Genomic DNA, 23679 nt, shown 5'->3' on the forward strand with positions numbered 1-23679 from the left:
GGTAGAAGAGAGAATGATATTGGTGTGACCTGGGTCATGTTACATGAGTCTTCACACTGGAATCTATTGCAGGCTGATGCTGATAAACATGGAATGCAGGGACTTGCAATCTGTAGGGTAGAAGAGAGAATGATATTGGTGTGACCTGGGTCATGTTACATGAGTCTTCACACTGGAATCTATTGCAGGCTGATGCTGATAAACATGGAATGCAGGGACTTGCAATCTGTAGGGTAGAAGAGAGAATGATATTGGTGTGACCTGGGTTATGTTACATGAGTCTTCACACTGGAATCTATTGCAGGCTGATGATGATAAACATGGAATGCAGGGACTTGCAATCTGTAGGGTAGAAGAGAGAATGATATTGGTGTGACCTGGGTCATGTTACACGAGTCTTCACACTGGAATCTATTGCAGGCTGATGCTGATAAGCATGGAATGCAGGGACTTGCAATCTGTAGGGTAGAAGAGAGAATGATATTGATGTGACCTGGGTCATGTTACATGAGTCTTCACATTGGAATCTATTGCAGACTGATGCTGATAAGCATGGAATGCAGGGACTTGCAATCTGTAGGGTAGAAGAGAGAATGATATTGGTGTGACTTGGGTCATGTTACATGAGTCTTCACACTGGAATATATTGCAGGCTGATGCTGATAAACATGGAATGCAGGGACTTGCAATCTGTAGGGTAGAAGAGAGAATGATATTGGTGTGACCTGAGTCATGTTACATGAGTCTTCACATTGGAATCTATTGCAGGCTGATGCTGATAAGCATGGAATGCAGGGACTTGCAATCTGTAGGGTAGAAGAGAGAATGATATTGATGTGACCTGGGTCATGTTACATGAGTCTTCACACTGGAATCTATTGCAGGCTGATGCTGATAAGCATGGAATGCAGGGACTTGCAATCTGTAGGGTAGAAGAGAGAATGATATTGGTGTGACCTGGGTCATGTTACATGAGTCTTCACATTGGAATCTATTGCAGACTGATGCTGATAAACATGGAATGCAGGGACTTGCAATCTGTAGGGTAGAAGAGAGAATGATATTGGTGTGACCTGGGTCATGTTACATGAGTCTTCACATTGGACTCTATTGCAGACTGATGCTGATAAACATGGAATGCAGGGACTTGGCAATCTGTAGGGTAGAAGAGAGAATGATATTGGTGTGACCTGAGTCATGTTACATGAGTCTTCACATTGGAACCTATTGCAGGCTGATACTGATAAGCATGGAATGCAGGGACTTGCAATCTGTAGGGTAGAAGAGAGAATGATATTGGTGTGACCTGGGTTATGTTACATGAGTCTTCACACTGGAATCTATTGCAGGCTGATGCTGATAAACATGGAATGCAGGGACTTGCAATCTGTAGGGTAGAAGAGAGAATGATATTGGTGTGACCTGGGTCATGTTACATGAGTCTTCACACTGGAATCTATTGCAGGCTGATGCTGATAAGCATGGAATGCAGGGACTTGCAATCTGTAGGGTAGAAGAGAGAATGATATTGGTGTGACTTGGGTCATGTTACATGAGTCTTCACACTGGAATCTATTGCAGGCTGATGCTGATAAACATGGAATGCAGGGACTTGCAATCTGTAGGGTAGAAGAGAGAATGATATTGGTGTGACTTGGGTCATGTTACATGAGTCTTCACATTGGAATCTATTGCAGGCTGATGCTGATAAACATGGAATGCAGGGACTTGCAATCTGTAGGGTAGAAGAGAGAATGATATTGGTGTGACCTGAGTCATGTTACATGAGTCTTCACATTGGAACCTATTGCAGGCTGATACTGATAAGCATGGAATGCAGGGACTTGCAATCTGTAGGGTAGAAGAGAGAATGATATTGATGTGACCTGGGTCATGTTACATGAGTCTTCACATTGGAATCTATTGCAGACTGATGCTGATAAACATGGAATGCAGGGACTTGCAATCTGTAGGGTAGAAGAGAGAATGATATTGGTGTGACCTGGGTCATGTTACATGAGTCTTCACACTGGAATCTATTGCAGGCTGATACTGATAAGCATGGAATGCAGGGACTTACAATCTGTAGGGTAGAAGAGAGAATGATATTGGTGTGACCTGGGTCATGTTACATGAGTCTTCACACTGGAATCTATTGCAGGCTGATGCTGATAAGTATGGAATGCAGGGACTTACAATCTGTAGGGTAGAAGAGAGAATGATATTGGTGTGACCTGGGTTATGTTACATGAGTCTTCACATTGGAACCTATTGCAGGCTGATGCTGATAAGCATGGAATCCAGGGACTTGCAATCTGTAGGGTAGAAGAGAGAATGATATTGGTGTGACCTGGGTCATGTTACATGAGTCTTCACACTGGAATCTATTGCAGGCTGATGCTGATAAGCATGGAATGCAGGGACTTGCAATCTGTAGGGTTGAAGAGAGAATGATATTGGTGTGACCTGGGTCATGTTACATGAGTCTTCACATTGGAATCTATTGCAGGCTGATGCTGATAAGCATGGAATGCAGGGACTTGCAATCTGTAGGGTAGAAGAGAGAATGATATTGATGTGACCTGGGTCATGTTACATGAGTCTTCACACTGGAATCTATTGCAGGCTGATGCTGATAAGCATGGAATGCAGGGACTTGCAATCTGTAGGGTAGAAGAGAGAATGATATTGGTGTGACCTGGGTCATGTTACATGAGTCTTCACATTGGAATCTATTGCAGACTGATGCTGATAAACATGGAATGCAGGGACTTGCAATCTGTAGGGTAGAAGAGAGAATGATATTGGTGTGACCTGGGTCATGTTACATGAGTCTTCACACTGGAATCTATTGCAGGCTGATGCTGATAAGCACGGAATGCAGGGACTTGCAATCTGTAGGGTAGAAGAGAGAATGATATTGGTGTGACTTGGGTCATGTTACATGAGTCTTCACACTGGAATCTATTGCAGGCTGATGCTGATAAACATGGAATGCAGGGACTTGCAATCTGTAGGGTAGAAGAGAGAATGATATTGGTGTGACTTGGGTCATGTTACATGAGTCTTCACATTGGAACCTATTGCAGGCTGATACTGATAAGCATGGAATGCAGGGACTTGCAATCTGTAGGGTAGAAGAGAGAATGATATTGATGTGACCTGGGTCATGTTACATGAGTCTTCACATTGGAATCTATTGCAGACTGATGCTGATAAACATGGAATGCAGGGACTTGCAATCTGTAGGGTAGAAGAGAGAATGATATTGGTGTGACCTGGGTCATGTTACATGAGTCTTCACACTGGAATCTATTGCAGGCTGATACTGATAAGCATGGAATGCAGGGACTTACAATCTGTAGGGTAGAAGAGAGAATGATATTGGTGTGACCTGGGTCATGTTACATGAGTCTTCACACTGGAATCTATTGCAGGCGGATGCTGATAAGCATGGAATCCAGGGACTTGCAATCTGTAGGGTAGAAGAGAGAATGATATTGGTGTGACCTGGGTCATGTTACATGAGTCTTCACACTGGAATCTATTGCAGGCTGATGCTGATAAGCATGGAATGCAGGGACTTGCAATCTGTAGGGTAGAAGAGAGAATGATATTGGTGTGACCTGGGTCATGTTACATGAGTCTTCACATTGGAATCTATTGCAGGCTGATGCTGATAAACATGGAATGCAGGGACTTGCAATCTGTAGGGTAGAAGAGAGAATGATATTGGTGTGACTTGGGTCATGTTATATGAGTCTTCACACTGGAATCTTGCACGCTGATGCTGATAAGTATGGAATGCAGGGACTTGCAATCTGTAGGGTAGAAGAGAGAATGATATTGGTGTGACCTGGGTCATGTTACATGAGTCTTCACATTGGAATCTATTGCAGGCTGATGCTGATAAGCATGGAATGCAGGGACTTGCAATCTGTAGGGTAGAAGAGAGAATGATATTGGTGTGACCTGGGTCATGTTACATGAGTCTTCACATTGGAATCTATTGCAGACTGATGCTGATAAACATGGAATGCAGGGACTTGCAATCTGTAGGGTAGAAGAGAGAATGATATTGATGTGACCTGGGTCATGTTACATGAGTCTTCACATTGGAATCTATTGCAGGCTGATGCTGATAAGCATGGAATGCAGGGACTTGCAATCTGTAGGGTAGAAGAGAGAATGATATTGGTGTGACCTGGGGCATGTTACATGAGTCTTCACACTGGAATATATTGCAGGCTGATGCAGATAAACATGGAATGCAGGGACTTGTAAGCTGTAGGGTAGAAATCAATTATAGCATTGGTCTATTCCAGTGGAAATCTTTATCCCCTGTGTGGGAGATTAAGGTCATGTTTTCCATAGCAGGTGTATGGATTTCAACTGGAATAGCCAACTGAATTTTTACACTCTAAAGCCTATTCACTCAACATTGTTTAAAAACTACTCCCCTGCTGCATAAAATTGTACACAAAGCTAACATACCAAATTGTAGCCAGAGCATTGGGAGTTGGGTACTGGAATTAGTTGTTGACGGTGTGTCCGGCTTGCGTTGCCGACACCATACCATACCCATTTTAAAGGGTAATTTCCCCCTAAAATGAACCCAGCACATGCAATGTTTCAAATGAGACACATATCTAGGGATTTTACCTGCAAAACATATCTAAGAGTATCATATATTTGAGTACGCCAGAATCATAACCCCAAAGTAAGAATACAATGATCACTATAAACCATAAATACCATACCTCTTTAAATGGAACCGTGTTTACTTGTCCACGTTCTGTACCAATGCCGGCCAAATAGCGCACTATTGGACTGGAGCCTGCACGGAATGGGTTACCATAGCGACATGGATGGGAACTCTCTGGAGGAATTCTAATAATGCAATAAAACAAAACATAGTGAGAATTATAACATATATGACCTTCAAAATATTCATCTATTTATTTATATCGTCGGTCGCAACACATAGTGGCATATGTGAAGGACAAAATACGTTTCTGATCAAAACGTTTTTGACGGATATGCTACTAGTAAAGGAGTAGATACTCCTCCAATGTTATCTCTCAGTGGCCCGATTCCATTTTGTAATTGAAGTTTAAGGTTTAAACTATGAAATTGTATCTTTAATGGTTAACAAGGAATAAAAAATTGTAGGATAATAGCTAGCTCTAAGCCTATATGCCACTATGTGAAACAGAAAATTTTGAAAATTACTCTACGCCACTATGTGTTAAGACCGACGATATACTTGGTTGGGGATAACAGGGGTAGGGGAGGTTTGTTGCAGGGCAGACTGCCCATGGAGAATACCATTTTGTGATTTGTGAGTGATTGGTTGAGAGCTGTACTAACAAGGCTATAAACATCCTCGATAATTGTGTACCTTAGATCACTGAAGTAAGCTGTGGCCTTTGGTGGATTGAATTCATCTTCTATTGATGACACAACATTATCCTTATTCCAAACATGTAATATCAATTGAGTTGATGTTGAGAGATGTGGTATGCCATCTAGTGCTGTAAGAAGAATCCCATCTATGGTCAAACTCAGCTCCCACTGCTCCTGTAACATTATACATGAAATACCGTAAAGATAAGAATATAAGCCACAAGGTTGATTGAAATATGAATCAGACAATAATGTAATAGTACTAAAGTAGCTGTAGGTTACAGTGCTATAAACTTTTATCTAGCTTTTGATTTAACTCTTTTTTAAAAATTCCCTGATGATTTCATTCACTATACCTGTTCTGCAACTGTTGGATAGACCTTCACACTGAAGGAATAGCTGTGCATCTCTTGTGAGGGATCAAAATTCAACACCACTGTATCATGGATTATAAGGTAGTCATCTCTATGGTAACGGCACCAGAGGGTAGCTTGCCACTCTGAATCCCCTACAGGATAAAACAAAAGATCAACACAAAGTTCATTAAGCTTTGTATCACAAAATCCTACATTTCTTTCTTTCATTTGGGCAATTCCAATTGAAATCCATACACCCTCTACTCTGTAGAAGGCATGGCCTTAATCTCCCACACAAGGAGTGCAGATTTTAAATGGAGACATCCATTCACTTAATCAGATTTTAAAATTTGAAATTCACCCTGTGTGGAAGATTAGGTGCTATTAAGGTCATGCCTACCATAGGAATTTATGGATTTCAACTCGAATAGCATATTTTGAACAGGTAAATTTGTACTGATATGCTTGTTTTAAGTGACATATATGAACCTGTACTAACTTTGATATAACTGTAGCCCACAAGCTCTCTGTTCAAGAAATTCTACATTCACTGGATGGTTGTACTCCTCCTTAGAGCCTTTGCTATCAGTAGAACTTAACACAGGGGGTGGATTGGCTTCATTATAACCTGCTAGGCTTAGGTATTCAGTGCAGTTACACCAACATGATGACTGGAAAAAAGGAGGATATAATGTTGTGTTACGATAATTATCATTTTTTGAAAAAATAACACATGCTTGAAAAGGGGTTCTCCATTACATTTTTTGTGGGCCATGCCGGCCATGTAGGCCTTGTAGGGCCAATAATTGATTTGTGTTTGAGGGCCAAGTGCACCTTGGCTTGCTAGTACTTAGAAGTACAAATCAAATCTGTGGCATCGGGGGTCGATGCTTTGCGTCACATGCGAGCGCGACGCAACGCGTAAAGAGCATGGTGCACAAATCGTGCAGCAGTTGGTGCGCCAAAGAAGCATTGCACTGAATTATTCTCATACCTCCAGTTTCCGAGGTCTATTTACTTTGTACTTCTAAGTGGACAGACTATATGATTAATGGACATTTCAGAGCTCTCACAGCAGTACCTAACACATTATGGAGAAGGGAACACAAGAAATTCACAGCTATAATAGCAAAAAGAAAATTAGTTTCATGTTTGAAAATGAAAGACATGAAAATATAATGAGGATAAAAATATTGTTGTCCAAGTAATTTAGACTGAGATTGTGTTAAATGATGTACACTTACCTGGTCGAATGGTTGTACAAAGCAGCAAGAGCACAAGTCTTGTTTCCAATCACCTGATGGTTGTATTATGTAATCACCAACCACACCCTCCATGCCATCCCAGAATAAAACACTTGTTATGGCATCAACATTGCCAGCAGCAGCTTTCAATTGAATCTACAAGTAAGAAATAATATTGCCTTTAATATTTCTACCTTATTCCTTTCATTTTACCTGATTGATATTTGTTGAATAAGAGAATATGCTTATGAGTGATTTAAATATATGCTGTTGCTAGTGTAAAATTACATGAAACTGTGGTATCTCTACTTAAGGTATGACTCAAAATGAAAATGAGGGTTCACATGCTCCCCAATTGATTTGAAAATTTAGAAAATCAAATAAGAAAATTGCAGAAAAAACGGCTTGTGCCTCCCCAATCAGACCGGTGCCCCCCCAATCATGGTCTGTGCCCCTCAATAAGATGACTCATGCTACAACACATTAAGCTGATTGACCTTATTAGATACAGGAAATGGTTCTGACTGTGCTTCTTGACCCAAACCACAAATTATCCAGTGTCTCTTTGGCCGTTTAATGTGAAGTTGTATCTATTCATTATGCAAAACATTCATACTCACAGTATAGTTGCCACTCCTCTGCATTGCTGCATTAGTAGCATAAGCTGCAGATAGCATTTGTTGCTTTTGGGTGTCTCTCTCCAAAGTTATTCCCAAAATGTTGTCTGTCACCTCCATCTAAAACCAAGATTGAGAAATAGAAGACATAGTAGTGAGAACAAACACTACAATGTAATTGTTAAGTTCTACTGACCAGTGCATGCACAATGACATTATTAATTATGACAACCTAATCTTTCGAATTCTGCAAATTGGCTGACACTGAAACTAATTACAGAGCAATAAAAATAGTTTTGATGCAAACTGAGGTTGTAAAACTGCAAGTATTCAGAAATAGCCTATTTACAAAGTGTTGTGACAGGTATTTACAATGTCAGACGAAAATTGTCTTTTAGCCATCATTTTATAAATGCAGAAATACCCCATTCTTTAGGAACATGTCTAAAGGCAGCAGAAAAACCTGAAATCACCCATTCATATTCAGGGCCGGATTTACCATAGGGCCAGATGGGCCTGCGCCCAGGGGCCCCCACATTTTGGGAGCCAAAATTGCCCTGTGCAGTGTGCATCTTCCATTTTAGCAGAAAACGCCATGTTTTGGGCCAAAATAGGGTACAAAATTGAGTGCACTTGAGTGCACATACCTTCCTCATGGTGCGTTTGGGGTCACCAAATTGTGGCCTAACCCAGGGCCCCCAAAAAGGTAAATCCAGCCCTGTCCATCAATATTGGCCCTGTTTATTTTCTTACACGATACAAATTATATACCTAAACCAGCAAAAAGGCATGAGATGTCAGGTTTTTCCGCTGTCTTAAGTAGGTTTCATTCTTTGGTGTCACTACTAAACCTTTTCCTCTTAACCCTTCCTCATCCTGACCAATCAATATGGAGTACTCCAGATGCTGCACAGTTGCATGTTTCAACATAGATCAAGGGAATAGGGATTACACCAAAGTGTCAAAACAACATTGTTTAATACTCCTACAACGAGACAAAATAATTCAAGTTAGGGACAAGCATTACCTGATCCTGATTATAAGTCAACTTCCACTGTCGTCCATCCTTAGTCCATAATCCTTGGGTATTGAGGGCATCATTGATGGAGTATTCAGTAAACTGGATGCTTCTCTCAGGGCAAGAAGGACCGGTAGGGTTAGCAAAATGCAAGAAAGTACCTGACAGAGAATAGACAGACAAACAAATATGAAATATGTAAGTGGTGATTTTATGTTAAGCCTAATCAAACAGCAGTTTTGTATTATTATATAGTTTCGATGGGTTGGAACCAAGATAGCTGTTTACCCACTTGAAGCTCTGCATATCCTGGTTAGACACAATATACTCAGAAAAAGCATTCAATATGGCACCTGAAAAGTGGAGAAATGATCACTTATGATTGACCAAATTAGATCTGGGAACATTCACAGATATAATGAAGTTCTGGCAGCAGCTGACATAACTAAAACATCCAATGAAATAGTGTAGAACATTCTACTGCTATGTGATAGCCAAGAGGTTGAATGTGGTAGGAGCCGAGATCATCCTAGTGGTGAGAGCTGAAATCATCCTCAAAGATATCGGATTATTCAATATTATAGCCTTTAAGCATGACAACAAGGCAACTGTCACAATAAATGGACCAAAATGCCGTTTAATTGACTGAGCAATGCAAGATCTTTTCATAAAAAAAGATACAATCCATAGGAACACAGGTATGATAAATGAACTGAATGAGATATTCTTCTGGGTTGATGATTGTGAAACTTCACGTTAAATTTTGTTGTTGGACTTCCCCCCCCCCCAAAATTGGTGGGAACTGATTCTGCACAAATAATTTAATGAGTAGATCACATTTTGGCATGTTGGTTTTTTAGTTGTTGCTAACAAGCAGCACACAACTAACTAAACAATAACACAACAACTAACTTGCAATTTTAGAGTGTATGTTATGAAAAAAAATAGTAGATCACAGATTTACAAACGATCTAGCACACCCTCAATGGCATAAGTAAGCTTACCTGATACTTCATGTGTGTTACCATGGTGAGTCTCATCTCTGGCAAAGTTCAAGCCATCTACAACAAATCCAGGTGAGGGTTCTGCAGAGTCTACCAATATTGGAGATGATTTGGTTGTCACAGATACTCCAGCTCCATTAATGGCTTGTAGCTCTACATAGTAGGGCTTGTTCGGCTGAAATTATGGTAGAAAATAACTTAACTCTGTATAATGTCCAGTTGGACATTCATTACATAATTATTAAATAATAAGTACTTCCTTGAAATAAATAATTGTGGCATTCTTCAAAAGAATGATATCATAAGGCATACCTACCTATCATACGGCGTACCTACCCACCTCTGTGATATGATCTATGAATCTTAACTGATGTTTGGGAAAAATCTAAGATTTGCTTAACATGCAAGGTGTTCACACATCCACCACATAACTGTGTTCACCATCTACTTCACTTCCAGCTACATAGAATTGAATAACTGCAGAAAGTCGTCTCCAGATCTCTGATCATTACAACCTTCTTAAGATTTAGATCCAACAACTAACTTTCTGTATATGCAATTAGGTCATATAGAGATCCAATCTACTACCAAAGTAAAAATATTGGGCCATGCAGGATTCTTTATTCCCCATATACCTCCAGATTGTCATTACCTGCTTGCCTGCATCTGAATTCACTCACAACTCTCACAGAATCTTTCAACATGATTTCATCTACACTCACCTCCAGATCAAGGTCCAGGAACCTGAACTCAGTGTTATTAGGCCCTATGGAGATCCAATCCACTACTACTTGCAAATTGGCATCATCGGTTTCACTACAAGATGGTGCCCCAAGTAGCCTAAGTCTGTACTCCCTCACATCACTCTCTGCATCGTTGTAACCTTCCCACCAGACTGATATGTACTCAGTGGATTCAGAGTAAGTTATAGGCTATAAGGAGATATGTATATCACAATGTAGGTCAAATTTCTGTTTTATATGTTTTGCATTTTTGTCTCTCAATTTCTGACATAACATTGGTCAATTACTTGTATCTGATGCTTAGCTAGAACAAGTGTCCATTACATAATGTCAATGATGGCATAATGGAGAGAGCATATCATTGTTAATGAATATCCTCCACCTAGGATTGAACCCAGGTCCTCTTGAGCTAGATGTAGAAATTGTATGGATGTGCCACATTGCTTCTTAAATTGTGTCCAATGGTAAACACTCAATAACTATTTCTAGGGCTCATATAGGGTTTAGAAGATGTTTATGGTTACAAATTTGATACTATTACCAGATCATAGAAAGGTCCAGTCCTCATTCTGCCTTCTTCAGGCCCAGTAACATCTATGCTGAATTCTGCTCTGGAAATATTACAAAGACCTGACTCATCCAATCCTGAAAGACAATAACATAAGTGAATACAAATCTACAGATTTTCTAGTTATGCGGTTCCTATAGTTCCAAATGTATACAGACTGTAATCAACAAATGAGAGACATTTGGCAAACTCAATTTTGTTCAACTTTGTTAGTAACATAAATGTGCTAACATAGCTTCCCAGCAAACACAAAACGTTTTCGACATCATTCGCAAAAGGTTATCAGAAAACGTTTAAATGTCGGGTTATATAAAGGGTATATTAAGAGTATGAAACGTTTTCATAACCTTAAAAACATTTGTTGATAATCTACTGCTCAGCAAACAAAAATGTTTTACAGAAAACGTTTAAATGTCGGGTTATATAAAGGGTATAAAAACGTTTTAATGACATTCCAAAAACATTCTTGAAAACTTGATACAAAACATTCTAAACAAAATGTTATTTTGGGGTTGAAAAAATATTTTGCGAAAAATGTTTGCCCAAAATATTTTCAATAACGTTTTAAAAACGTTTTCATGACCTTCATATAACCCGACATTTAAATGTTATTAAAAGGTTTCGAAAATAAAACATTTTAAGAACATTTCTGTGTTTGCTGGGTTCAAATATTTTAACACTAGCGGGAGACCGGCGCTTGCTGTAGTCCCCGCTAGTTAAGTAAACGGGGCGGTTAGTAAGCGGGAGTGGTTAGTAAACATGGTAAGCGGTGATGATAATCATGGTGTCTTGGTGTAGATCATTTTATTCATCCAGTATAGCAATGATCATGTTAGCTTGATAATCATAAATATCTAGACCTGTGATAATGTTGTTACTCATTCAATCCATCATATTACTTTTGAAACAGCTTGTGACAAAATGATTGATTTTAACTTTATCCCAACAAACATAAAACATTAAGGTTAGAAGAGGTTGCTAGAAAACGTTTCAATTGCGGGTTATAATCGTAAGCAACATTAAAAGTTGCTGCAAAACATTTTAAGCGATTCCGTGTTGTTAATAGCAAGGCCTATATTCTAGCCAGGATTTAATTGCAGGCGGGGGCATGAGAATTTCCAAAATGTGGACATTCACCCACACCCTAACATTTAACCTTTTCGGCTATACTGAACAGTTCTGTCCCTGTTGGCTACATTTTAACATTCCCTCTGAAAAGTGGACTTTCTAGCAAATTTGTCATCCAATGAACCCCTTTTCATCAGCTCACACCCGAAATGGCTTCAAGGCCTTTACTCACCAAGTTTTCAATTCTGAGGGGACACAACCCCCTGCACGGCGCGCGATACAATCATGACAATGGTGCTTCGTGGCCATTCAAAAGGTGGCGGCAAACTCTTGAGTGTGCCCCCCTTCGCCACTGTCTAGGCCTCACGCGCTGAAGCCAACATTAAATGCGTCCATACCATGCGCGGCAATGCGCGTGAAACTATGGTGCCGTGTGCAGCGCAGGTGCGTGACTCGCCACTTACTGCATTTGACGACGCGTTTGCTGTCATGACCTAATCCATAAGGTTATTGACCTCAACGGCCTAGCAACCAACCATTTTTTGTTATTTCCATAGTGATTGAATAGTTTTGCAAAATGAGCGTCAGATGGTTTAATGGCAATATGTACCCGATCAATGTACACAAAAATCAGAGCTGAAAGTGAAAGCATCTCGGCGCCTGCTTCTGGACAAGATTTAGCGACTTCCTTTTATTTATATAGATAATGCTATTTAAGTATTGACACAATATTTGGCAAAAATGTTTGCAAAAATAGTTTACAATAACATTTTTTGAAAACATTTACAAATTTTGTTGTAGTGTGTTTTCATACAAAACGTTTTAAAACGTTATCATGACCTTTATATAACCCGACATTTTAATGTTATTAAAACGTTTTTATCTAAACCAAAAGCCAAAATATAACTTATTTAAAACGTTTTTAAAACGTTTTTGTGTTTACTAGGTTACCTGTGGTTAATCTGAAAGCTGTGTATTGAAGACAAAATAGGACATTTTACATGAAATTGTAATATCTATACTTAAGTAGAAAAAATGTCTGTAAGTATTTGGAATGGGGTTTTACCTTTGCCAATACTGCTGGTTTCCTTGTTTTTTGCCAAATTTTTCATTTAAAAAATACCTATAATGACAACTTGAACGACTTATCTTTCACTTTAAAGCAATTTATACACAGTTTTAATTTGTTTATACTTTCACTGGAATCACTGTATGGGCCTTTGAATGCAGCTAGTGATTCTTACCAATTACAGCAGTGTAATAGGTTGATCCATGTATGAGAGTCAGGTTAGTAGCTTCTATATAGGTATCTCTACCAACACTTCTGAATGGATAGGTAGTACACCCAGACACACCTTGTGTAGAACCAACTGACAACTGAAAAATGAGGATAAGAAAATTATCAGAGACTAAAAATACTATATTCAAGCTAATTATTACCCGGGATGCGGAAGTTGTTCATTCCTGTGGAGCTTATTAAAATTCTGAAAGGAATTTCAACAAACAAACATTAAGTCAAAATTATTATACTCATAAGCCTTATTTACTTGCACATTGAAAAGAAGGGTGCTTAAATAGTTGCCCTCAAATAATCATTTAGGGACACTAACCCTGTTTGTTTTGTGACAACCGGGACACACAATACCGAGTTACATCTTTTTCTGATTAACTGGGGTCAAGAACAGGTAAAAAAATCTAAAAGTCTAAAATATTACAGGTGGCAGCACCCCAGGGGAATGGATGGGCAAAATGTTCTACATGAGCTGCCTCCTGGCTAGGCCATTGGTGCTTAGCCAGGCCACCTCATGTAAAGCTTACCATGATAACATACCCCAGGGGAAAGGAGAGGGCAAAATGTTCCATATGAGCTACACCACTGATGCTTAGATAGGCCATCTTGTAGAATGCTTACCATGATAACATCTTGGCAATGTAATTGTTGTACTGCTTCACTGCTGTTGCATATCCCCATGTAATATAACAACACTGGTAGCACTGATTCAAACTTAGACCATGCGATCTCCACCTTATTCAGTGAGTTGACATACTTGCTTATTTGGATTGTACCAACTGTAATAACACAAAGGTAAAATTAAGATTAACTAGAGCGGTTCTCGGGTTGCGCGGTTTTCGGCATACGCGGTTGGTGTGTAAGGTTGTTGGGTGATGGTATGGTAGTGGTTGTGTTTAGATGTGAGTTTCTTTTCAGAACCCTGTATGGGCGAAGCCTGGATGGTGGATGGGGAGTGTGGGGTGATTAAAGAAGGAAATAATATGGAAATGTAATAGGCATACGGCTGTGTAATGTTTATGTTTTACAAGATGCCCAGAGCACGGGTTGGGATATGGGATATCCCCTCGTGGTGTCGAGTTCACAACAGGTGTTGGTATTGCTTTACCAAAACAACCCGAGCCGTGTGGTGGAAGTTCAGTTTGTATGTATAGACAGTTTCCTATCAATATTGACTGTACCCACCAAGTTTCATGCCCATATGCCCATACGACAGATGTTAGTCATTTGACCTCAGATGACCCCTAAGTGACCTTGGATTACCCCCAAAATGACCTTCCAAACATTTGACTCTTAATGTTGACTGAACTCACCAAATTTCATGCTGTTATGTCAGTTTTTAGTAATTTGACATCAGATGACCCCTGAGTGACCTCGGATGACACCGAAATGACCTTCCAATAATTTGAATCTAAATGTTGACTATACCCACCAAGTTTCGAGCCCATATAACAGTTTTTAGTAATTTGACCTCACATGCCCCTGGGTGACCTCGGATGACCTCAAAATGACCTTCCAAAAATTTTACTCTAAGTGTTGACTATACCCACCAAGTTTCGTGCCATTATGACAGTTTTTTAGTCATTTGACCTCAGATGAACCCTGGGTGACCTTGGATGACCCCGAAATCTATTCAGCTCTACAAAAATACAACTGACCAAGTTTAGGCGATACACCATGTTGTTAAAACCCCTGTAGACCCTATACTCGGCATCATCGCACATGTTGACTGCCAAACTTCATCACAACATAACCTTCGAAAACGATCCATTCATACTGTCCCATTTATTGATACCTTCTGTTTGTATCAATTGCCAGTGAGCAAAATACACATGCTCTGTTCACTATACACAGCAAGGTATAGGTAGCTATGTGCACGATATTACAACCTCTACCTTGCTGCATTTGATTTGCAGTTCTGACATCTGGCCTGCGCCGGTTTAGCAACCAGGTCAGACCTTTGGAGCGGGGCTAGACAGGGATGACAGAATGCTGTGTCGTCATAAATGAAATAAAATTTATTACTTTTGGTAAACAAGGGTTGTCTGAGAAGAAAAAAAGTAGAAAGGTGAAAAAAAAAATGAAAAAAAGAGAAGAAAAACAGAAGGGGAAAATGGGGAGAAACGGGAGGGAAATTATGATTTCCTTTCTCCAAAATTAAATGTTGAGATTAAAGTTTTCATTTTTCGTTGGAAAGGGTGTGCCCAAGTGATTGCGTATTAAAACAAACGTTAACAAACAAAAACAAAATTCCCTGAATTGTTATGCCAAAATAAAAAAATTTAATCTTGTAAAATTTTTGGCTCTATGTAAAAGTTTGGAAGGATTTTTGTTTCTCAAAAAGAAAAAAAAAATCTGGGGTCATAATGAGTCAAAAGATGTGTTTTATACAGTAAATGAAGTAAAAATTATGATGCGCAGTGATTATGCCACGTTATTAAATTTCTAATCTTAATATTTCGTCTTTTTGTCAAAATTCAAAAAGTATTTAGTTTTGTTTAGTTGTGGCGTTAAAATACCCAAACAATTAAGTTTCTTACGAAACAGTTCTTTCAGGGACACCCTGTATATAACATGTTTGTACTACAGTATCAATTTTATTGAAGGTCACTGGTAAATAAACACTTGATAGTCTGTGCCTCGGGCCAGACTGTATGTGGCTATATCACGATGTTTGTTCGGATCGCCCGACACAAATTGGCTGTGTAGGAGACTAGGTCTGTGCAAACAAATTAACGATTTTATAAGCGGGCGAGTGTTTCTAAAAAGCAACACAAAAGCAAACAAAAAATACACCCATTGCCGGCTATGTACCGCACGAAATGAACGACTCTAAACAGGTACCGCACGAAAGGAACGACTCTAATCAGCTGCGGCAATTCCCCAATGGTGGATAGGCCTATACTATACACGTATTCTTATTCGTGCATTTGACGGACTTGGGTGTTTTTGTTTTTGTTAAATATCTCCTCTCCTGAACACATATTATTATAGAAAATCTATCTACTTCTTCATTCGATTACATACTATATACCCTGCAACTTTCAATCTATATAGTGGCTAGATAAACCCTTAAACGTGCGAACAAATATTGCAAAACAAAATTAAAGTATGGCTCTCCGCCTATGGCTCCGCCCATACAATAATAAGGCCACGAAAAACTCCACCCTGTTTTACGGGCCCGAGCGACCGACCCAGATTTTGCCTTTGGGAGATTTTTTGTTTACTTTTTGCTAAAATTAGGTAAAATCAGCCAATTCAGAACAATTTCAAAATATGTTTGCAAAAAAAATCATCAATTTTTTTCCAAATCATTTTCAAGCTTTCAGTGATATTTAAAATCATCAATTTTTTTCCAAATCATTTTCAAGCTTTCAGTGATATTTTAGGGTCATTTTGGTCACCAGAAAAAAAAGTCCCAACTGACCGACCCTATTTGAAAAGTCCATACGCCTTTAAAACAGATTTTTTTTCAGTTGCCAAATGGACAATTTTAATGTAATCTTAGGTATGGGTCTTCCTCCAAATAGATTTTCATCTGTAGCATTTTAAATATCTTGCCACAAATTGTTTGGTATTATTTGTTTTTCTCATTAAAAGAAACATTTTGTTCTTTAAGAAGGAAGACGCAATACTTATACTTCTTGGTCAATGTTCATTACATCAAATTTCACAGAAAACCCAAATCTCAATGGTGATAATACAAACCTTCCATAGTACTATTAATACCAGCTGTCATGCCATTGGACGTTGTCTCTGCAGTAGCAAAACTTGCACTATGAGCACGAACAGTGAAATAGTACACAGAGGTCAAAGGTTGTAGGTCAAGGTTATCAAAGGTCACAGTCTTATTCTTGCCAACATTTGTGAAAGGTACCACATTGTATCTTGTCTTTGGGTATCTTCTATCCGTTCCTATGGCAACTTCATAGAAGTCTACATCCTGGACTCCTGTGGCATCTTTTTCCATTTCTTCATTTCCTGAAGCAGAATAAAATGACATTTTGATTACTCTAGCATTTGTTCCATTAACTGCCCACGTCCCTATATGCATTCACCCAGTGACTTACAACAAGCAAACTGTGATATTAGTTTATCAACTGCCAATGTAAATCTGAATTATGGTATGAAACATATGACACACTGATGATGATGGATGAATATTTTGTGCTTTTTTACGTATTGTTGGCTTAAACAATGTACAAAATAAGCGTCCACCCAAAATGGCTTTGTAAAGCACCCTGGGCGGTTAATGGAATAAATACAGTAATTATACCAAAGTTTGGTCTTGGTCTGTGTTTAAAGAATAATGTACAGTATTTTTTGCAGAACTTACATACACTCGAGTAAATTTCAGCCAGACAATTAGATCTGAAGGGGAAGAACCTATTAATGGGATTTGATAAAACGTTTCATTTACTGTGAATGCTCATCTCTTTTGTCTCACTTTTTCTTCGGCATATTTGTCAGCAGAGTAACACATCTTACCCACCCACACTTCCTACCAGGCCAATAGAAAATTTTATGTAAAAAAAGGATTTAATGATCATCTTATTATCAATTGTATGCACAATAATTATTATGTCACATGTTTATTCCAAATTAGTATTCAAGTAATTAATTAATCCCATACCTGTATGCTCAATTGTCTTAGCCACCACAACATCACCACCAAATCCATCCCAATGTGCCGACAAACTCGTCAGTGACAGCTGGTAATTCAAATCTTTGCCAATGAGGGCGCCATCATACACTCGCCCTGGTATCAGTGGATCTCTCTGAACTGTTACACCATCTGATCGGTGAATCATGGTCAGTCCCATCACATTGGTAGCACGTACTATCGCATAGTAAGTTTCGCCATCTTTCATGTTCACTTCATCTGTGCTGGATGATGTAGTTGCTGTATAGATATACAAACAGAATCAATATAGGTTAAAAAAAGTTACTATCAAACTTAAAGACATGTCATAACATTTCCATACAAAAAATAATGTTTATTACTTTTTTACAAAATGTTAGTTTTCACTCTCAGAAAAGTCCACTTAATTTTGAGCGGAACAAATGAGGCAAAACAAAGAAAATTCACTAACTTACTCTGTACATCAATCCAGTCCTGTACCAGCTCACCATCTACTCTATATACAGACCATTCATATTTACTGATAGGACATGGGTCACCAGAGAAATCCCAGGATGCACTTAACTCATCCAAAGAGCTCTGGAAATCTCTGAAATTATAATCAAAATTAAATGCCATATGATTTAGAAACTTGTTACTTCAGACTGTGGAATTTTTTTTGACCAAACAAATACATAAACTTCTGAAAATTAATCATTACCGGAAACATTAATTTATGGTAGCATTCATTAACCATTTTATCCAGTGCAAGACCATTTGTGCCATTGACCTCATATAATGCTCTGTGATGGTAATATAGGGATGGCTTACAGATGCTTTAGGTGCGCAAATGGAAGTCATTTTTTCATTTTAACCAAAATTTCAAATATTTTTCATTATACCTGAAGGAAAATGTACCATACTTGTTCATATAAAAGTGTCACATTTCTCCTCCTAATCATTTTTAACAGCCTTTCATATCAGTGAGTCATAATGTGGGGTTAATAATGAACATTCATAACCTCATTAATAAATGCAAGTCATGCGATCCAATTACGTTTAGTTATTTGTGAAAACGCAAACGCAATTGACTGCAAAATGCGTAATTGTTCCAATGTCGCACACAATTGACCGGCGTTTGCGTGTTGTTGTGCGTCGAACAAACTGCGCACGCGCTGGGTGCCGTATTTGGATTGTGCGCTACCATATTTGCACAGATTGTAATAGGCACTTTTGCTATTGGTCGTCCTGTTTTAGCCTGATCGATTTTTTGTAAAATCATCTATTTTTATAAACTTTCGAGCAAAATTTTGTGTTATTTTGTAAGGTGAAAAGATTAAAGTGACGGTTATGAATGAGGTTAATAACTTTGCATCGGTAATAATTATGTCGGGCATTGTGAAAAATCTAAACATTTTGCTTTGGAACATCGGAATATGCTACGCCCCTCGGAATATTCCTCGGTTCCAAAGGCAAAATGTTTAGATTTTTCACAATGCTCTCCAAATAAACGATGCGCAGTTATTGACCTCTAATTCACTTATGGTTTTTGAAACTCCTGAAGTTGACTTGCATATGTTTTTAACAAATTTCTAAAAAAGTTGTCAACAATGAAGTATGTTACTGTCAAACACCTACCATCTGTTCATTAACATGTTTTATCCGTGGATCTAGGCTCTAGTGCTGACTTCTATAATTGAAATTTGCAATTAACAAAATGAATGAAAATAATGAAATTGTCACCTCCTCCTAGATTAAAAAGTACAAAATTGGAACCAATAAATCAACTTTCAATAGCCTTATCTAAGGTTTGAAAAAGCACTATATGACAATTAAGCTTAAATTCTTACAAGTCTTTAGTGATATCTTTGCTATCCAGCACTCCATCATTGACAGTGAATGGTTTGAGTAGTGGTTGTCCTGCTCCATAGTAGCTGATATAGGCACCATTGGATGTAGCTGTACTGCTGAGACCTGCCTCATTATAGCCCCGCACAGTAGCATAAATCTAATATATGGGTATACAAAAAAATACATGTAATAACATTTCATAAGCAGAAAATCAGCAAAGCGGTTAGCAAAATATGTGTAGTGTATTGATACGAGCATAATTGCACTTATATGTACACTCTGTGCAGTCCTCTCGGATGTGTTGCATTGCATAGGATTGATTTATATTCCTTGCAGGTTAATGCATGTATATTTGCTTGCATTGTCCGACATTTTTAGTCAAAATGTTGTTATACAAATAGCAAATATCACAAGAATTTTTTATTGTGTATGAAATGAGGGGGTTCATGCATTAGATGCATCAACATCTCATTATGTGTGCATTATTTTGTCCAATATCACTCTCAACAAGTGATGTACATTATTAACCTATAATCAAGGTATGCGCTGTTCCTGCTTATGATCTTTCATTGTTTACAAACAACAAATATGTCATCACATTTGTGACCTCTTTGGTCATTCTAACATTAACTTTAATTCTTTGCATCACAATTTTACCCTGAAATATTTTTTGGAACTGGCAGTCTGTCCCCTGCATTTCATACATCACCATAATTATGCTTTTGGGATTTTTTTTTAATTTTCCCATAACATAATTTTCACCTTTTCCCCCAAAACAGCTTGTGTTTTTTGTTTCTGCAAAATTATCAAACATGGTAATCATAAGCAACAAAAGTGCATCCTTAAAAACAAAGAATAACATCTGAACAAGTTATCAGAATTGTTTTCTTTTGCAGATTTACTCCAGTAGGCTTGCATTACCTTCGTTATTCCCATAAGATTCAGATTATCAATGATTTCCATAGTTCTTTCAGCAGGAATATTATAGAAGGATTTGATTTGAGAGCCACCTGTTGTAGTACCCAAACCAATTTCATATCTGAAAGAAAGAAGCACAACATCAAATCATAGTCAGACTGACCATTGGCAATCTTGGGAAATTTCCCTATGAGCTATGCACTGTGAACCAGTAGGGCCAGTTATAATTTCTAGAAATTATTAAAATGACTTCAGAAAGAAACAAAGAACAGAAATTATGATCAACAGGTTGTATATAGATGGACTTTGAACTGAACAACTTAAGTATCCTTAGCTGAGGGCAGAGGTAGTTTCCAGGGCTGGTCAACTACATTTCTTGGGTTAAATATGTCATTCAAAATGTCATTTCAGCATGATGCTGCATTCAAAGATTTTAACTTTATTGCTTGTGGATCTTTATCACTGCCTAATCATCATCATGATCCTAAGCCATCATCAACCAACTGCAGGGTGAATGCCTCTCCAAGGTGACGCCACTCTGATTTATTCCACGTATTTCTCATCCAGTTTACATCAAGAAATTTTGTAATTTCATCTCTCCATCTAACTTCTGTCTTCCTGGATGCCTAATGTTGGGGTACAATTAATATCCCAAGTTTGAGGAAGATTTTCAATTCTTATTTTCTTTCCTTTTTGTTCCTTTCCTTTACCATCTTCAAGTTAGTTTTTCATCATCCTTTACAAAACTAATAGAGTACATCAGCCCCTCCAGAGTTGAGTCTAGAGAGATTATAGCATACCTGGTAATTGTTGTTTCTGGATCAGTGAAAGACTCCCAAGCAATGGAGACTTGATGCACTGACTGGATGCACTCTGTGTCATATTTCAAGCATTCTGTAAATGTATCAAATCAACACACAAGATAAATGTTCAAATTATGAATTCTTTAGACTTTAGACTGGCCTTTTAAGTCAAACAAATGAGGCAATTACTATTTAATTCTGTGCATGAGGTCAGTCCTTTTGATGTGTTATGACCATCCTGTATGCCATGTATATACAATGTTATGAACATCACATATGTGTTTGATTAATATTTTGATCAAGAGAATAAAATGACGGGACACATCAACACAAATTCAGCAACTGCAGCCTTGGTTTTTGCAGGGTATGTTAGTTTATTAAGTACATTACAATTGTGTAAAATCAGGATTTTGAACGACATTGATGGTGCCCTCCTCGGCAAATGTTACAATATTTCGCTTTAAATAAAATAAAACTCTTCTACCTTGAGCATTTGTGCAGTTGACACTGCTCCATGGACTGTCCTGACTAGTACCATTGATCTGATAGACACCTGATAACTCAATCACTGCTCCAGCGACAGGATGGGTGTCATCTACAATAATGGCATTTGAATATGCCCTTGTTTTTTGGCCAACAGAGTTTCTTGCTTCAATGGTTACAAAGTACTGCTTGTTGTGTTCCAAATTCAAATCTAGGATAAAGGAGCAAAGGCAAATTATGAGAAACAGAGTTTACATGGTTGTTACATACACAGCTCTTTACATTATATTTGATCAAATCAATTTGATAACATTGAGTATAGGTGGGCAGCCATTGCATGGCCACCCAGTGACACAGACCCGGATGATTCTTTGAATAGGAGTATCACAAACATGTTTTTGTGCATTTCATATTTAAGTACAATACATGATGCATTAACTTTGTACTGAGAGAACATTAGGCCATTCCAGTTGAAATCCATACACCCTATGGAAGACATGACCTTAACCTTCCAAAAGGGAGCGTAGATTTCAAATGGAGTCACTCATTTAGGTAACCCCATTTGAAATTCACACTCCCTGTGTGGAAGATTAAGGTCATGTCTTCCATAAAGGGTGTATGGATTTCAACTGGAATGGCCCACTGCCTTTACTCTTCTACCACACAGTCAAGTACCATGGTCTGTCACAATGTAAATGCAATTTAATCCACAGCTGTACCACATTAATGTGCATCAATATAGCTTTGTTTTCCCAATGAATACTCACCAGGTACAGCATAACTAGAAATTCTATCAGCAATCTCTGGGGAAGAGTACACATCATCGTATCCTTCCCTAGTTCCAATATCTAATTGATAGTAATCAATACCTGATTCAGGATCATGGAACCCAGACCAGCTACATTTGAGGATGCCATTAGCAGATAGATATTTAGGGCAAATGATCTACAAAAAGAAATACAAATTAATTAAAATGATGTAATTATTATGTTAGGAACCAAAGCACAATATCTTTCTGGATTGAAATTGAAATGAACCATCATCATATTATGTTCACTACATTGATACTTTTGTTAAAGCCTATAGGAAAAAGAAATATTTGTAATCATGAAAATATTTTGAATCCATGTCACTGGTAAAATGTACAAAATGTTCATGCAAGCCAACATTTTATGCTTAACAGAATACATATGTAAGGTAGTCGATTAATTACCAGAGCAACTAGAGTAGCTGTTGCGGTCACCACCCCCAGCCATAACCTTAATTCTAACCCTAATATCTTAATCCCAAATCATAGACCTAACCCAATTCCTAATAATTGATCTGACAGCAGCTATTCCAAAGTCATGCAACTTTACATATAGAATGTTGTTGTAAATGTGATAAGAAGTTCACAATCCTACACAAATAAAAGTGGGTAGATTGAAGCACAACCTTTATGGATTGGGGATTAAATAACTGGTAACACATACCTTTCCTTCCATTGGTGGTGTTGTATCTATAGTTAGGCTAGTTGATATAAGCTCTTCTGTCAGGCCCACTGAATTCACTGCTTGAAGAGTCAACAAGTTGGGAATACCTACAGGAACACAATAATTTGAGCTTAATTATTATTTTTTGAAGCCATTCCCTACCGTTTGGTGCAACTGTAAGCCTTGATGTTGGTACATATAACTGCAGAGCATGAT

At 38.2% G+C, this 23679-nt stretch overlaps 1 protein-coding gene across 1 annotated transcript; it reads right to left on the minus strand.

The window, feature by feature from the left end:
• Positions 1 to 34: 34 nt before the first annotated feature.
• Positions 35 to 23461, minus strand: LOC140169393 (uncharacterized). Its single transcript, XM_072192651.1, has 29 exons — positions 23426 to 23461; positions 22759 to 22936; positions 21993 to 22202; positions 21506 to 21599; positions 20709 to 20826; positions 19787 to 19944; positions 18413 to 18546; positions 17949 to 18218; positions 17024 to 17296; positions 13937 to 14094; positions 13269 to 13401; positions 10930 to 11033; positions 10368 to 10577; positions 9646 to 9820; positions 8651 to 8802; positions 7627 to 7743; positions 7007 to 7162; positions 6262 to 6433; positions 5763 to 5914; positions 5402 to 5580; positions 4761 to 4890; positions 3987 to 4169; positions 3409 to 3591; positions 2829 to 3011; positions 2249 to 2431; positions 1553 to 1735; positions 1205 to 1387; positions 508 to 690; positions 35 to 226 (listed from the first exon to the last, which is right to left on the minus strand). Exons 1-29 carry the CDS (start codon positions 23459 to 23461, stop codon positions 35 to 37), a joined length of 4782 nt encoding a protein of 1593 aa, XP_072048752.1.
• Positions 23462 to 23679: the final 218 nt, after the last annotated feature.

This window comes from Amphiura filiformis, chromosome 14 (genome assembly GCF_039555335.1).
Source record: "Amphiura filiformis chromosome 14, Afil_fr2py, whole genome shotgun sequence".
In the NCBI taxonomy this organism is placed as follows: Eukaryota; Metazoa; Echinodermata; class Ophiuroidea; order Amphilepidida; family Amphiuridae; genus Amphiura; species Amphiura filiformis.

Coding starts and splice junctions, on each gene's coding strand:
- LOC140169393 (XM_072192651.1), bottom strand. CDS start 23,461: ATGTGTTACCAGTTATTTAATCCCCAATCCATAAAG. Junction 21,600..21,992: donor CAACTGCACAAATGCTCAAG/GTAGAAGAGTTT, acceptor ATACATTTACAG/AATGCTTGAAATATGACACA. Junction 227..507: donor ATTCCAATGTGAAGACTCAT/GTAACATGACCC, acceptor TCTACCCTACAG/ATTGCAAGTCCCTGCATTCC.